The sequence below is a fragment of the Furipterus horrens genome, unplaced genomic scaffold (assembly GCF_987537825.1).
Source record: "Furipterus horrens unplaced genomic scaffold, mFurHor1.1.pri manual_scaffold_7, whole genome shotgun sequence".
Classification (NCBI taxonomy): domain Eukaryota; kingdom Metazoa; phylum Chordata; class Mammalia; order Chiroptera; family Furipteridae; genus Furipterus; species Furipterus horrens.
The window spans coordinates 70,751,405-70,767,544 of record NW_028327177.1 but is presented as its reverse complement, the minus strand read 5'-3'; the positions used below and the strand labels follow the sequence as shown (position 1 = coordinate 70,767,544).

Below are 16,140 nucleotides of genomic sequence, written 5' to 3'. Positions count from 1 at the left end.
GTGACATTTTGTCATATACTAGCATGCTTCTTTAAATGCAATAAGTCAATTTCACAGCAATATATTTCTATAATTTCATGTGTTTAATCCATTATAGTTAATCTATTATGAGCTTTTATTCCAATTTAAATTATTTCAAACAGAAAGCCTCTATTAATTGTCATCAAATGTAAATACAACCAAGTTTTGAAATAGCAGGATGATTTCTGAGGAAAAGACCACATCTCATCTTCTAGTGATCTTCAGGGAACTGCAATTCTGACCAAAAAGATTATCATTTTCCCACATGATCTGACTATTTACTGATAACTATACCTAAATGCAGAATTTAGAAGCCCATCTGAAATAAAAATGAAGCACTGACACACACTGCAACATGGGCAAACATCATGCTCAATGACATGTCAGGCAACAAAGGTCACATACAATTACAATGATATAAAATGTGCAAAACAGGAGAATCCTTTGAGATACAAAGCAGATCAGTGGCTGTCTGGGGCTGAGAGGAGGCAGGAATGGGGAGAGGATGCTGGTGAGAGAGACTTTCATTTTGAGGGTGATGAGTGTTCTCAAATCAGATAGTAAAGAAGGGTACACAGCTCTGTGATTATTGTAAAAACCACTTAAGTGTCTACTTTAATAGGGTGGATTCTATGGTATGTGCATTATATCTCAATAGAGCTGGTTTTTAATTTTAACTTTTTAATTTGTTACCTTAGACTCAAAGCTTATTTATCCATTTTTAAAGTATATTTTATTGATTATGCTATTACAGTTGTCTCAATTTCTTTTCCCTTTGCTCCCCATGGCCCAGTACCCTCCTTCCCTCCAGCAATCCCACCCCCCTTAGTTCATGTCCATGCACTGTGCACGTAAGTTCTTTGGCTTCACCCTTTCCTATATTACTCTTAACTTCACCTTGTCTAGTTTATATCTACCAATTATGCTTCTTAATCCCTGTACCATTTCCCCATTTCTCCCCCTTCACCTTCCCAGCTGATAACCCTCCAAATGATCCCCATACCTATGATTCTGTTCCTATTCTGGTGGTTTGCTTAGTTTGTTTTTATTTTTATTTATTTTTAGGTTCTGTTGTTAAAAGTTGTGAGTTTGTTGTCATTTTAATGTTCACAGTTTTAATCCTCTTTTTCTTAAGTTAAGTCCCTTTAACATTTCATGTAATAATGGCTTGGTGATCATGAACTCCTTTAGCTTTACCTTGTCTGAGAAGCACTTTATCTGTCCTTCCATTCTAAATGATAGCTTTGCTGTATAGAGTACTCTTGGTTGTAGGTCCTTGCTTTTCATCACTTTTAATACTTCTTTCCAGTCCCTTCTTGCCTGCAAAGTTTCTTTTGAGAAATCAGCTGACAAGTCTTACGGAAACCTCTTTGTAGGTAACTTCTTTTCTCTTGCTGCTTTTAAGACTCTCTCTTTATCTTTAATCTTTGGCTTTTTAATTATGATGAGTCTTGGTGTGGTCCTCTTTGGGTGTAGCTTGTTTGGAACTCTCCATGCTTCCTGGACTTGTATGTCTATTTCCTTTGCCAAATTTGGGAAATTTTCCTTCATTATTTTTTCACATAAGTTTTTAATTTCTTGCTCTTCCTCTTCTCCTTCTGGCATCCCTGAGTCGAATGTGGGCACGTTTAAAGTTGTCCCAGAGGTTCCTGAGCCTCTCAATTTTTTTAGTTCTAGTTTTTCTTCATTCTGTACTGACTGACTGTTTATTTCTTCCCTATGTTCCAAATCATTGATTTGAATCCCAGTTTCCTTCCCTTCACCATTGGTTTTGTGTGGATTTTCATTTCACTTAGCCTAGCCTTCACTTCTTCCCTTCTGCATTTGCCATATTCAAGCATATCTGTCAAGTCTATTAGCATCTTTGTCACCTGTGTTTTGAACTCTGCATCTGTTAGGTTGGCTATCTCCTTGTTGCTTAGTTCTCCCACTGGAACTTGATCTTCTCTCTCTTTGGGGCCATACTTCTCTGTTTCCTTAATTTGATTGTGTCCCGTGTTTGCCTCTGTGTCTTAGGTAGAGCTGTCACACCTGCTACATTGTAAGGGACGGAGCCTTAGGTGTTTGTCACTGCAGGGCCTCCTGTTTCACCACCTTGTGGCGCTGTATGTCGGGGAGGAGTCTGAGAGGAAACAATGCCCCTTGCTCAGCATTCTCCCCTTTTCCAGGCACTTCTCCCAGTTCCCATATGGGACTGGAGCCTCTCTAGCTATCACCCTGGGTATGGTTCGCAGAGTGGGTAGGTCTATGAACGTTCTACGTGGGGGACCTCTAAACAAATGGGCTCTGCTGAAAGACCAGCAGTTTCTTCCTCTGCCCCAACCTCCACTGGTTTTCACAGTCAGAAGCAATGAGGCTTTATTTTCCCCAGGGCTGAAACCACGAACTGCGCGGTCTGGTCTGGTGCTGGGAGAGCTCCCCAGGTGTTCCTCCCAACTTTTTAATGTTTGACTGTGCTTTCCGCAGGCCAGCCACAGCCTCTGTCACCATCATTGCTGCCGCCTCTACACTGTGGCCTCTCTGCCCTGGCTCTGCCCCGCCTACCTATCTAGATGAGTATTTCTTCTTTATACCTTTGTTTGTTGGACTTCCATTCTGCTCGATTTTCTGGATCTTCTGGTTGTCTCTAGTTTTGAGGTAGCTGTGTTCCTTCTTAGTTGTGGAGGGAGATATAGTGTTTCCACTTACACCTCCATCATGACCGTAAGTACTAGAGCTGGTTTTTAAAATTACTTTCTCAAGAATCCAATCAAAATGACATGTTTCAAATTCTATGGCAATTCTAACGTTAAAATTAAAACTGCATATATAGGAAATGTTATATTACTTTGCCAAAAACACTAAAATACGATATTCTACCTGGATGTTGTCCTGGCTGACGGCTCTCCATTTTCATGTAAGGCATCACCATTTTGCTGTATTTCTACTGAATAAAAAGAAAGAAAGAAACTAGGTTTTTATATACTTCCTACTGATTTTCCCCCTCAATTTCAAAAACACACAGTTAGCTTACTGGTTGGAGGTGAGCTACAGCTCGTTAGGTTTTCTGGCTCAATCACCAATCCATCCAGCACAACTGTTAATTCACCAGTTTGCACTATGCCATTCTTGTTTTCCAAAGAAAGTTTTAATTGTTCCTTCACTCTTTCCACTAGAAAAAAATAAAAATTCTAATTTAAAAGCTTCTGCCACATACAAAGATGTTTTAGAAATCAAAACTACATATAAAGAATGACTCTAATTCAGTACTTGATTATATATGGAAGGGATCCTTCCCATTTCTGTTAGTGAGCCCCTCTGATACACCAGGGCCTCTCCCTCTCACACCTTCCCACCCCTACCACATGCTTCCAGCAGCACTTTTAGTTGCCCCTTTGCACAGCATAAACATCAAGAGGCATATATTTATCTAGATGACAAGTGTAGGAATTGCCTCAACAGGCTCTTTTCAGCCCAGGGTACCACAGAAGACCTGTAGTTGAGGCAAATTTCTGCATAAGAGTCAGATAATTTGCTTACTCATTCTGGCTCTGCTACTTGTAGCTGCACTTGGAGTAAGTAGTCAAACTATTTTAAGCCTCAGTTTCTTCAGCATAAAATGATGAGAATAAGAGCATCAAACTAAACGGTTGTCATAGATGCAAGTGCACCACCACACAGAATGTCTCTACCCATATCTGACACATAAAGCGCTCACTAAAGATTAAGTCTATGACACTAGTTTCCTCTTTTATATATAAGGCCAAGAGTCCCTCCTTGTTATTAAGGTATCTAGTTCTTAATCTCAAGGTCATTTTGTTGAAAGAGAGGGAGAGAAACATCACCATGTGGTTGCCTCTCACGCACCCCCAACTGGGGACCTGGCCCACAACCCAGGCATGTGCCCTGACTGGGAATCGAACCAGCCACCCTTTGGTTCGCAGGCTGACGCTCAATCCACTGAGCTACACCAGCCAGGGCTATTTCTAATATATTTACCTGCTTGCATAGATTTTTAAAGAACAGCCTTTCAAAATCCCTTCAGTGTAGCTCTCTTAGTGGTAAATTCTCTCATTTTAATCTGTAATATTTGCATTCTCATCCTTCAGAATTGTTAGGCATGCAATTCTACATTGATAATAACCTTCTCTAAAGTCTTTGAAGGTATTTTCCCACTAATTTCTATTATGACTAATTCTGTAATTGTAGTCTATAAATCTTAGCAAATGCCTGCTTTTCTCTAGAGCTGCTTTTTCTTTTTTGTCTTTGGGGCCATGTGCTGCACTACGATGGGTCTACATACAACTTTCTCTTTATCACCCTTCTTGGGATGGTACAGATCTACAGATTCACATTTTTCATCAGTATTCAACAACTTACAACCATTATCTCCTCTACTCCACCCTTCACTCCGGCTATCAGCCAGTTGTGGTTTCCAGGTGGAATCTGCCCACTGCCTGTTCTGTGCACAGCCACGCTCACTCCTTTAACATGTTTTCTGGGGCTCCTTTCCTGCCTCCATGGTAGAGCTGAATGGCTGCAGCCAAGACCATGCAACCTATAAAGCCACCCATATACTCTCTGACCCTTTACAGAAAAGGTTGCCAACCCTGCTTATGAAGCTTGTTCTTATAACCTGTACTGTCTGATGGAGGGTACATTCTCAGATATTCATCTAAGAGTGACCTTGAGCACAGTCAGGGTCTGTTTGTTATTCTATAAGTGGGTTGAGGGTACCCCCGAGTCCAAGCTCAACTTCACTATCTGGCTGTCAGCCAAAAGTTCAGTATCCTGAAAGCTGCTACCAGCATCATCTACAATTCTCTATAAAGCTTTCTTTGCCCTTTTGTTTGGAAAAAGGAGGGCCTTGGAAACGGCCGCAGTCTCTGCAAAAACCATCAGTGCTACAGAAACTTGCTCTATTCAGGGCCTGACTGCTCTGCGGGCTGGGGCAGGCGTGTTGGCACCACCCAGTGTCTCACAATTCTGAACATGGAACACAGGGATCTAACATTTTTGAATTATAAAATCAGGGGACTATCACATAAATAATTCCCATCTACATGTGTATGTGTGTAGGGAGGATTCTATTATAGTACAAACGAGTCAGCTCAGACTTCTTCATCCACTAGACAGTCATGTGCCTCATGTGTGCAGGGGAAGCAGCATGAACCAGTCTAACATAAGCTCCTGCCACTCACTCCCCACTCACTTCTTCCCATGAACTGAATACCAGAATTGGGGGGAGAGGGGGAGTCCTACCTCCCCAACTGCAGCCTCTAATACAGCATAGAGACTCTGTCCATCTCATTCAGTGATGCATCCTTAGTCTCTGACAGAACATAGGTGTTAATTAACATTGAAAATAAATTATGAAGATAGTCTTTCCTCTGGAACTATAGGCAGAAGCTACTTCTTCCTACCTCCTAGACATTCTTCCTCAGTTTTAATAAGACAGAAAAATTAGAGTCTGAGGAACTAGGCATAAAACTACACCATTTATCCTACAATCAAGAATTTGGAAAAAATATAGACTCTTTCCCCACAGAAAATAAAAGGTCTTCAAAAACCTTTGTTTTTAAGGCATTTCACCCATTTAAAATAATTTAGATCAGAGTTACATTCTGAACCTATTTTTAAAAACCACTTGCACACTGTATTACATATTGCTGTGTAACAAATTATCCTAGAATTTAGTCGCTTAAAATAACAATAACCATACATTATTGTTCCTAGTTTCTGTGCTCCTGGAATTTGGGAGGGCCTGGTAATTGATCCACAAAGCTGGCAAGTTGCTGCTGAAGCAGTTGAGAGGCACCACAGTCCTCCCTGTCTGGCCTCTCCATAATGTCTTCACAATGGTGCCTGCTTCCTGCTGAGTGAGGAACGCAGCAGACCCAGGAAGAAGCTGAAATATCTTTTAGGACCAAGCCCTGGAACCCTGTGCCATCACTTCTTCCATATCCTACTGTCACACAGACCACACGAAGGAGTGATCAGAAGCAGCAGTGCTGGGGGCCGACACACATATAAATATGATGATAACAGACTCAGAAACAAAACAGCAGAAGGCCACAGATCCTGTAAGTCACAGAGAACCCCAAGAACAAAGCAGGCTTTCTCACTCCAGCTCTTCCCAGCATGTCACACTATGGGTCAGTGTGTACCAGCTCACAGATTGAATTAGGTTTCCATGCCTATCAGGTAACAAGACAAATTTCAGAATTTATAAAAGAACTTAGAGTGAAAACAAAGCAATGAAGGAGCAAGAATAAAATTGAGAACTACCTAACATATAGAATTGGAAAGGATTCTGAGCATAAAAACAATGGAAGAGGAATTAACTTCTATGACAAAAATATTAAATTTCTATAAATAAAAAATGAGTATAAAAATCACGAGGCAAATGATTAACTGAGAGGAGAAAAGAGCTCTTACAGTGAGAAAAAAGAAAAATGTGCAAATAAGACAATCATGAATGAAGAAAGATAAATGAAAAATAAACATCTGACTTTATTAATATTGAAACATGCTTTGATAAAAAAAAAAAAAAAAAGACTTCATTGTTTTGATCTATTAGTGTGGGCACTCTCATGCCACATGTGTACAGATGAGGACAACCTCTCAGGAAGGACAGCCAGGCACAGCCAGGGCCGTAAAACCAACTGCCCATTCCCTTTGTCCTAATAATTTCAATCCTAAAAACCTTTCTAAAGAATAGAAATGCACTTATATCACCAAATATAAAAAGTTTGTTCTAAAGCTCAGTTTTAAAATATCTTAGTTTGTGCTAATTGTAAGTAAATTTTTAAGAAGTTAACTTTAGACTTAGTAAACTAAACAAATAACTACTATCAGCTAAGTAAATGAATTTTTTTTAATAAAATTAAATTTGATTATGTTCTGTTCTCTGCTATTTCCCTACCATTCGATGTAAGAAAGAAAGTTCAAGTTTAATTGAGCTTAATGGATTCCAAAATGTTTTCCCTGACAAGATAAATTGGTTCTACTGCCACCATAAAAAATCTCGCTGTAACCCAGTGTTTGAATTGCAGCCATTCCACTCCTCTCTGGAGTGTTTGAAGTGGCTCCCCATCAGTCTCAAAATTGAAATACAAAATTCAGCTTTGTACACATACCAGCGTAGGACTCAGCTACACAGCTCTTACAATTTTCATCCATGAACACAGTAACATAGATTCCCTCCTTGGCCCAGTTCAAGCCAGGCTCCTCTGAGCCCTTTTCTCAAAGAGGCCTCCACTTGGTCCACAAAAATTGTAGATTCCCAAAACAAATAATTAAGAGATGTGAACAAATACTAGCAGTTTCTACCAGCTCCAGGCTATTAGCATCCTTGTGATGACCCTATCCCCACTCAAACCGCCTGCCTGAGAAAGCTCAGGGCCGCCAAAGAACTGCTTGTTCCAACCCAAACCCATGATAGGCCCAAACACTCTTTCTTAGAGCTTTACTACAAAGGGCTTGATTGCAAGGGCAAATCCTTCCTCTGCCCTGAGATGGATTTGTACCTCCTATGACTCAGGTGTCCTTCTCAAGGACGCAGAAGCCACCTCTCTGTCATGTCATCATCAGGAAGGCCAGGGCCTCTGTCTCCCCATCTCTGTGGGAGAAAGAATCCTAACTAGGGGACAGAGCTGGCTGAACTACATTTACATGAATAAACCCTTACTGAAGTTTCACTTTTCTGACTCGACCTAATTCCGCTTCCCCCTACTTCCTTGTTTTCCCTTTGAAATGTCTAATAACTTCTGTATAAACTTAAGTTTAGTTCAAGTGGGACCTTCCTCCTTACTTGAATAGTAGCATACTGGTTAAAATCTGTCCTCACCAATTCAACTAGTGCATCTGGCTTTATCTTTGACATTAGGTGTACTTTTCCTTTGCAATTTAAGAAATAGTGGGGTTGAGAGGGAGGAATATATCTCAAACATCAGTGTCTAATGCTGTGACATAAAAAAAACTAAAAATACCACACACATCTGCAGAGCCAATTAAAGAACTTCTGTAATTCAGAATGGTGTTCATGTGATCTGAACATATAACAAGGTTAACTAAGGTACACATGAAGGCTTCAGCCCACCAATGTTCTGAGACAATGTATTAGAGGACTGTCTGGGCAAAGGCTCTGGACACCACCTGACCAGGCTTATTCCTGAAGCAAGGAAGGTGCAAGACTGAAGCTCACTGGGATTGAAACATGAAGAGGGAGAGTCTTAAGCTGCAGGGGAATTTTCAAGAGAAATAAAGATGTTTTATGTTGGGTCAGTTGTGGGTTTTATTTAAGGCTACGGATGATTGTACCAACTATATTACACCATGAAGGTTGAAAAAGTAAATATCTTCAAAAATAGAAGAAAACTTATTCAAATCAATTTATCCTCTACCCTTACCCCAAATATATCAGAAGAAGGGATATGTGAAACTGTGAATCTCTGAGAACAAAATGTCAGGGCCTGGAGTACAGGAAGAAATTAGTCTTAAACATTTGAAGAGGAACAATGACCTTGACAACTGCAAATACATTTTTTTATATTCACCTGAGTACATGCTTATTGATTTTAGAGACACGAAGGGAGGGGAAGAGAGAGGGAGAGAAACACTGACTGGCTGCTTCCAGTGCACATGCCCAACTGGGGACCAAACCCACAACCTAGAAATCGAACCTGCAACCTTTCAGTTTACGGGAAGACACTTCCAACCAACTGAGACACACTGGCCAGGACTGCAAATACATTTTGATATGGGAGACTGCTGGGTTCGTATTATGGTGGAAGTGGGGGAGGGCGGTGATCAGAAACTATGTACTCTTAATTTTTTCTATGTTTCTTCCTAAAACTCAGTAAATTTTTATTTAATGAAGAAAAGTCCTATATCCAAGACAGTTAAAATACAATTAATTTTATGGGCTTTAACTTTTCTCCAGTTATCAGAGCGTATAACAGATAGAATATGCAACTTCTGGAAAAAGAGAAAGCTTTGAACCAAGCATATCAAAAACACATCAACATATTTTTATTTTTAAAAATCGTAAGTAATTAGACTTCCAGCCAAGATGGAGGCCTAGACTGACACACTTCGTCTTCCTCCATAACTAAGAAGGACTACAACTACCGCAAAACTAGAAATAACCAGAAGTTACAGAAAATAAAGCTACATGGAAGACCAACATATGCAGTTATAAACAAGTGGTGGTTGTCCGGACGGGTAGGAGGGGCGAAGATGGGCTGGAGAGATCAAGTTGTGCTGCCTCAGCAGCTGCAGCGACTAGCAGCGGGACTGCGATAAGCACAGACACCGTATTTAAGGAGAGGCGAGAAGTGCCTGGGGAGCACCCCCGGCTGCAGTCCAGACCCATCAGCTCGTGATTTCAAGGCTGGGGAAAGCAGATCCCCCATTGCCTCGGACTGTGAGGCCCAGAGGGTGTGGGGACGGAGGAGGAGGCTCCAGGTCTCTCAGCGGAGAGTGAATGGCAGGAATCCATCTTGGACCCCCAACCCCACACAAAGCGCCACAGTGTGGTGAGAAGGGTGGCCCTGTAGTGACAAGTGCATGGGGCTCCGCCCCCTATAGCACAGGAGGTGTGATGGCCTCCGCCCAAGAAGGAAAGGTAAACAAACCTTTCAGAATGGCAGAGATAATGATAGAGATACCAATCACGCAACTGACCAGAAAGCAAATACATGAAATAACAGACGAAGAGATAGATAATCTTTCTGAGGCTCAGTTCAGAGCTCTAGTTATAAGACAGCTTACAGAAATAACAGCAGGACTTAATCAAGATGGGGAAGGAATGAAGGCTAGTCCTGCTGAAATGAACAAAAACACATAAGAAACTAGTAGTGAAGGAAGGAAAACCAGGGATCAAATCAACAAATCAGAACATAGGGAAGGAACTAACAGTCAACCAGTGCAGAAAGAGGAACTGAAAAGTGAGGAAATGAGGAGAGGCTCAGAAACCTATGGGACAGCTATAAGAGAGCGAATATCCGAATTATAGATTTGCCAGAAGGTGGAGAAGAAGAACTAGACATTGAAAAATTACGTAAAAAAATAATGAAGCAGAACTTCTCGAACTTGGGGAAGGAAACAGACTTACAGATCCAGGAAGCACAGAGCGTTCCAGAAAAACTGGACCCAGGGAGAATCACACCAAGACACATTATAATCAAAATGTCAGAAATTAAAGACAAAGAGAGAATCTTAAAAGCAGCAAGAGAGAAGAGAATTATGTACAAAGGGGTCCCAATTAGACTATCAGCTGATTTCTCAAAGGAGACCCTGCAGGTAAGAAGGGACCGGCAAGAAATATTCAAAGTAATAAAAAGCAAAAACCTACAGCCATGATTACTCTATCCAGCGAAGCTGTCATTCAGAATAGAAGGGCAGAGAAAGTGCTTCCAGGACAAAGTAAAACTGAAGGAGTTCATCAGATCACTGTTATACGAGATGTTAAAGGGACTTATTTAGAAAAAGGAGGATCAAAACTATGAACACTAAAATGAAAACTGCATCACAAGAACCAACAACAGAAGCTAGGGAGTTGAAACAAAGGCAAACTAAGTAGGCAACGAGAGTGAAAAAGAATTATAGCTATGGGTAACATATTGGGGGAAGGTCGGCAGGGAGGGGGAAGGGGGGAAAGGGAGGGAGATGATGCAGGCATTAAGAAGCATAGTAGGAGGGAGTGGAGTAGAAAGAAAGATATTAAGAAGAACTATATGCACAACCAATGGGCATGGACTAAGTAGGGGGGCAACTGGAAGGAGGGGGGTCTTTGGGTGGAGGGGAGCAGAGGGAAAAGAAATTGGGACAACTGTAACAGCATAATCAATAAAACATATTTTTAAAAATCATAAGTAATTAGAAATAAGAAGATAAGCCTTATAGCCTGTTAGCAAATGGAAAAATAAAGGAAAAGATCAACTCAGGTCTGATTAAAAGATTGCAGAAATCAAAAGAAAAAATCCTTAAGTTGTATGAAAAAACTTTTAAGGTCTTAGGTAAAGGAAATAAGATTTATTAATTAAATATGCTATGAGGACTTTTAAATAAAATCTTAAGAATATTATAAAGGAAATGTTTTGGGAAAAACTAGAAACATAATGGTAAACATCAAAACTTAAAAACAACATTGGCAGCAACAAAGAAAGGAGTTACCAGCAAGATAGAGACCAAGCAAAGAGATGACACAGATGCTACACCCAGGAAAAAAGATCACTATGATTAAATAAAATGAATATGGTGCCAAAAGAAATGCTAACAACAAATGGCAGGAATCACAGTGGAAGAGAAACTTAGAAATGTCTAAATTTAGAAAGTTTCCTAAAACAAAACACAGACTTCAGACTAGCAATTAAGAAAATACACTAAGGATTTGAATGTCCTATAAATTGTCGCCACTTTTTCTGATCTGTAAAACTAACTGCAAGTGTTTGTTTTTACAAAAGGGGAAAAAAAGATTTTTAATGAAGAGAATTTGAAAGCTAAAAAAAACTAAAACGAAACAAATAAACAAACCAAAAAAAACCACTGAGGACTTCCAGAATTGATCCTTACAAAGCCAATCTGATACTGACTGTAAAAAATTAAAACTCTAAAGACAGACAAAATAAGCAAGCAAAAAGGAAAGCTGTTTAAAAAAAAGAAAAAAGTAATAAATTCTAATTTTGAAACTCATACATAATAAAAAAGAAGTCGCAGGCTACACAGGCCCAGTATGGTAGCCACTAGTACCCACATGTGGCTATTTACATTGAAATTGATTAAAATTAAATGAGATTTAAAATTAATCTTAGTCGGACTAACCACATTTCAAACGATCAACTGTCCCATGTGGCTAGTGACCATCACATTGGATAGCGCAGATACATAACACAGCCACCATCACAAAGTTCTGTCGAACAGCAATTTCTAGAGAACTGTGCTAATAAAGTTACCTTTTCATTCTGAAGACATAAAAATACATAAATTACATAAAAATCTAACACATCTAAAGAATGTGTAAATCAAATTCAGTGGCACTGGGATCACACTAGAATAAGTTTAAGATTAGAAGTCAATGTTCTGGTCAAGACAAGTGGCAATGGAAGGCATAGTCTGTTATTATACTGTCATTTTGGTACTCCCTTCTGCCCTCTTCATAAGATTCTTTGTATTTCATCCTTATTTAAGTGGTTCTAATATAAATATGTGTCCCATAAAAGACAAATGTCTAACAGAGAGCATCATTACTAATGAAAGCATGAGATAAGAAGAGCCATTTTAGTTAAATACAACAACCATAAAAAATAGTTTAGGATGAGAGAAAGCTGGATCATTATCTATAGAAAAAACCTCCATTCCTATATCAGAAAGATATTCAAAGTTTCTTCAGTTACAGAAAGTTACTACAATTAGTTATGTTTTTATTGTGAAATTGTTTCTTATACCCCCGGCCTATTCCAAAAAGGATTTAGCATGTTTAAATAAATTTTTTGTTGAAAGATAAGGGTTTAGAAAAAGTTACATTCCAATAGCATTTAGACAAAAACACTGAGTCTACCACACAGCCTGAATCACTATCAAGACAAACAGAATGGAGGGAGGCTGCTACATAAGTGAAACAGCCAAATCCATCCATGATCAGAAATATTAGTACCATGAAAAACCTGGGCATCAACAGAAGGAAATTAACTTAGGGTACTTTTTATACCCTTCCACATAATTCCATGTATATTAAAGCATTAAATATAAAAACATACTAAACACATACATAATTATTGAAAATACTAAGAAGTTGATCAGGAAAGCACACTCAGAAGATAACAAGAAGGTGTGCTGGACAAAGCAGGCCAAGTACTGAGCTGTAAGCAGGAAATCAGAGAAACCGAATTAACACTCTACAATGTATAGAAACCAGGAGCCGCTAGCCAAGTGGTTTCAAACTAGTTTGAGAAACAGGGTTCCACAGAAGTTAATTCAGGAACTGTTGCGGGTACAAGAGCAAGGGCATGTTGAGTGTGTGCATGAGTGAGCTGTGTGTCTCACATTGCTCTGTGTTTCATATACAGTAAGATTCCATTGTTAAGATTTTTTCTGAACTTACTCAAACCTTTGGCTGTTGATAGTGGAAAGCACTGAAAAACAAAGATGAATAAAATAGTCTACTTTCAAGCTGCTTATGAATTCCATTGTCTGTGTGTTAACAGTTTTATAAATGTCATCATCAATTCTATAACAACATTCCCTACTATGACCACACCATGTCCCTTCATCCTACAATTACCCTAGAATATCACAGCCCCACAAATATTTCCTCTGGTTCCAGTTACTTCCACCATATTGTCATCTGCCTCAGAGGACTTTACCCTGTCTGTCATTCATTCATACCACAGATGTTTCTAAGTGTCTTGCCAGAAACTACAGTGGAACTCTGCAGGCATATTAGATCCAGGTGCTGTTCTCTATTTTACTTCCTCTCAGGACATTCCTCTCCAACTTCATCCCTAAAAGCTGATTCTCTGTGAACAGGGGCAGAACAGACACAGTAGAGAACACCCCTGCTCTGCAGCTCTCAGTATATGCAGGCTCTATTCATGCAAGTGACAATTATCACTTTCACACCTCAAACACGTAATACCTGTTTATTAATAACCTGTCCCCCTAGAACAGGGAGCGAATTCTCATTTTGACACTGGGGACAGATGAATATAAAAATAGTAGTTGTCATTTTGTTTTTTGTTTTTTTTTTCTTTTTAAAAATAAACCCCACAACACCCCCCAAACTGAACTAGAGCTCATTCAGCTGATGCCTAACTAAAACCCGAGTCAAGTGCTAAGCCAAGAGGCTGAATGCAAAGCAGCCAAGAATTTGATCAGTTATATTTTTAGATCCTGTAAGGCTGTCTAGTGTCGTATTTTCTATTACTTCTACTCAAAATTGAGGACCTAGGAATCAGAAACACTGTGTTGTAGTCATAATTCTCTCACCAAGTCATGAATGACTGGCATCGTTTTGTAAATCTGTAGGATGGAGAAGGCCACAGTAAATATTTCTTGTTTCATAGAACACCACAATTACAGGCAATAACTGATGTTCTCTCTGATAAATACAACACTAGGCTTTTGCTTTGGGACTTCAGGATACTTTCAAAGTATCTAAAATACATTGAAAGCAAAGGTTAGACCAAAAACTTACACTTTCTGTTGTGTATTAACAGAGCCTGTTTCAGATCTATTGTTGCTCTTCCTAATAAAGCATCCGCTTTCAAAGTGTGATGACTCCAAACTCGAAATTCCAGTGTGGTCTGTGGGGTCACATTTCTGTAGGGGTGAAATTATAACAAAAATATAAAAGAATATACCATTATTCTAAGTGCTAATTCCTATTAGTTCATTTACTTCAATTATTTTGTTTAAAGCCATGATTCAGTTTATTTGAGGAAAAATGTTGTATGAAACAGTAAACTACTTGAATGATAAAAATAGCACTTACTTTTAAGTACATTACAACTTTCATAGCTAGGTAAGAATTTTTGTAGTTAGAGAACCACAACACCAGCAATACATCAATGGTATGAGATTTCACAATAACTATTTCTGTTTTAAAAAAATTTCTAAAGATTTAAGACAATTGATGACAATGGTTATAATACACAAATTTATAACACTGTATTTCAGAAATACTAAAATTAAGAATTGATTTTCTGCCCTATTTATTTTCATAAGACAGGAAGAGAAAATATGGCTACCTGGAAATAATTTACTTTATAAAGCAAAAGCAAGGATTACTATGCCTCCTCTGTCAAGGAAGTGGAATTAACTGACAATTTTTTTCATACTTTAAATGATCTATTCATACTGGAAAACAGCAGTCATACTATGAAGTTTTCCTACAAAATAATAATAATTTTTAAAAGGTACAAGAGACATACTTCCTTTTGAAGATTTTGCATCCTTCATATGAAGTACTTACACAGTTAGCTGTTCATCCCACTTTGGATTAGAAGAACTATTGGATTTTGCTGTTTTCTTAATTTCTCCATCCACAACTACTTCTGTATATATTGCTGTTCCAAACCAGTTCTTTTTTCTTTTTAGTTTGGCACTAGAAACTAACAGAAATATGATAATCACTAGTGAATGTATGTAGCCAGAAAGTAGTATTTGTACTAATAAATCAATAAAAATGGAACTGTGCAGCTTGTGCAACTCAAACTCTTTTCATTGACAGAATGAAAATAAAACACTACTACAAAAATTTAATAATGCCTGAGAACCATTTGAATTTTAACAGTGTTATTGAAATATAATTCACACACCATATAGTTCACTCATTTCAACTATATAATTCAACAGTCCTTGTGTAACCACAATTAATTTGTAAAAAGAGTCACATCCCCAAAAGATACCCCATACCATAAATGGTCACACATCTCTTTCCTTCCAACACCTCCCAACTCCCCCTCCTCCAGCCCTAAGCAACTGCAGTTGACCCTTGAACAATAAAAGTTTAAACTGGACAGGTATACTTATACATATGTAGTTTTTTTTTCTATAAGCACATATAGTACTGTAAATATATTTTCTCTCCCTTATGATTTTATTTTTCTTTTCTCCAGCTTACTATTGTTCTAGCTTACTGATGTTATACAGTATACAATACAAATAACATACAAAATATGCGTTAATCAACTGTTATCAGTAAGGTTCTGGTCTACAGTTAGCTATTAGTAGTTAAGTTTTTGGGGAGTCAAAAGTTATACTTAAGATTTTTCAACTACTCAGGGGATCAGTGTTCCCAACCCTCAAATTATTCAAGAATCAACTGTAGTATCCTACTTTCTTTTAATAATTGCTCCATTTTCTATTACAATTGGCATAAAATATTACATTAGTTTCAGGTGTACAACATAGTGATTACACATTTATGTAACTTACAAAGTGATCACTCGGTAGTCTAGAACCCATCCGAACCACACATACTTATTACGATATTATTGTCTATATTCCCCATACTATATTTTACATCCCCATGACTATTTTGGCAATTTGTACATCTTAATCTCTTCCCCTTTTTCACCCAGTCCCCAATGCACCTGCCTTCTAGCAACAATCAAAATGTTCTCTCTGAATTTGTTT

General features: G+C 38.5%; 1 protein-coding gene across 5 annotated transcripts in view; it reads right to left on the bottom strand.

Annotated features, from left to right (window-relative positions):
• Window positions 1–16,140, bottom strand: part of WWP1 (WW domain containing E3 ubiquitin protein ligase 1) — a 114,948-nt gene that overhangs the window by 56,127 nt on the left and 42,681 nt on the right. For 3 of the 5 annotated variants that reach the window (XM_090283793.1, XM_090283790.1, XM_090283792.1), the window contains 4 exons: window positions 14,975–15,113; window positions 14,198–14,322; window positions 3,035–3,172; window positions 2,881–2,947 (listed from right to left, as the gene is read on the bottom strand). In XM_090283793.1, coding sequence (XP_090139919.1) covers window positions 2,881–2,947; window positions 3,035–3,172; window positions 14,198–14,322; window positions 14,975–15,113 — 469 coding nt within the window. The remainder of the gene's footprint in view (window positions 1–2,880; window positions 2,948–3,034; window positions 3,173–14,197; window positions 14,323–14,974; window positions 15,114–16,140) is intronic. The other 2 variants (XM_090283791.1, XM_090283794.1) reach the window with 2 other exon arrangements.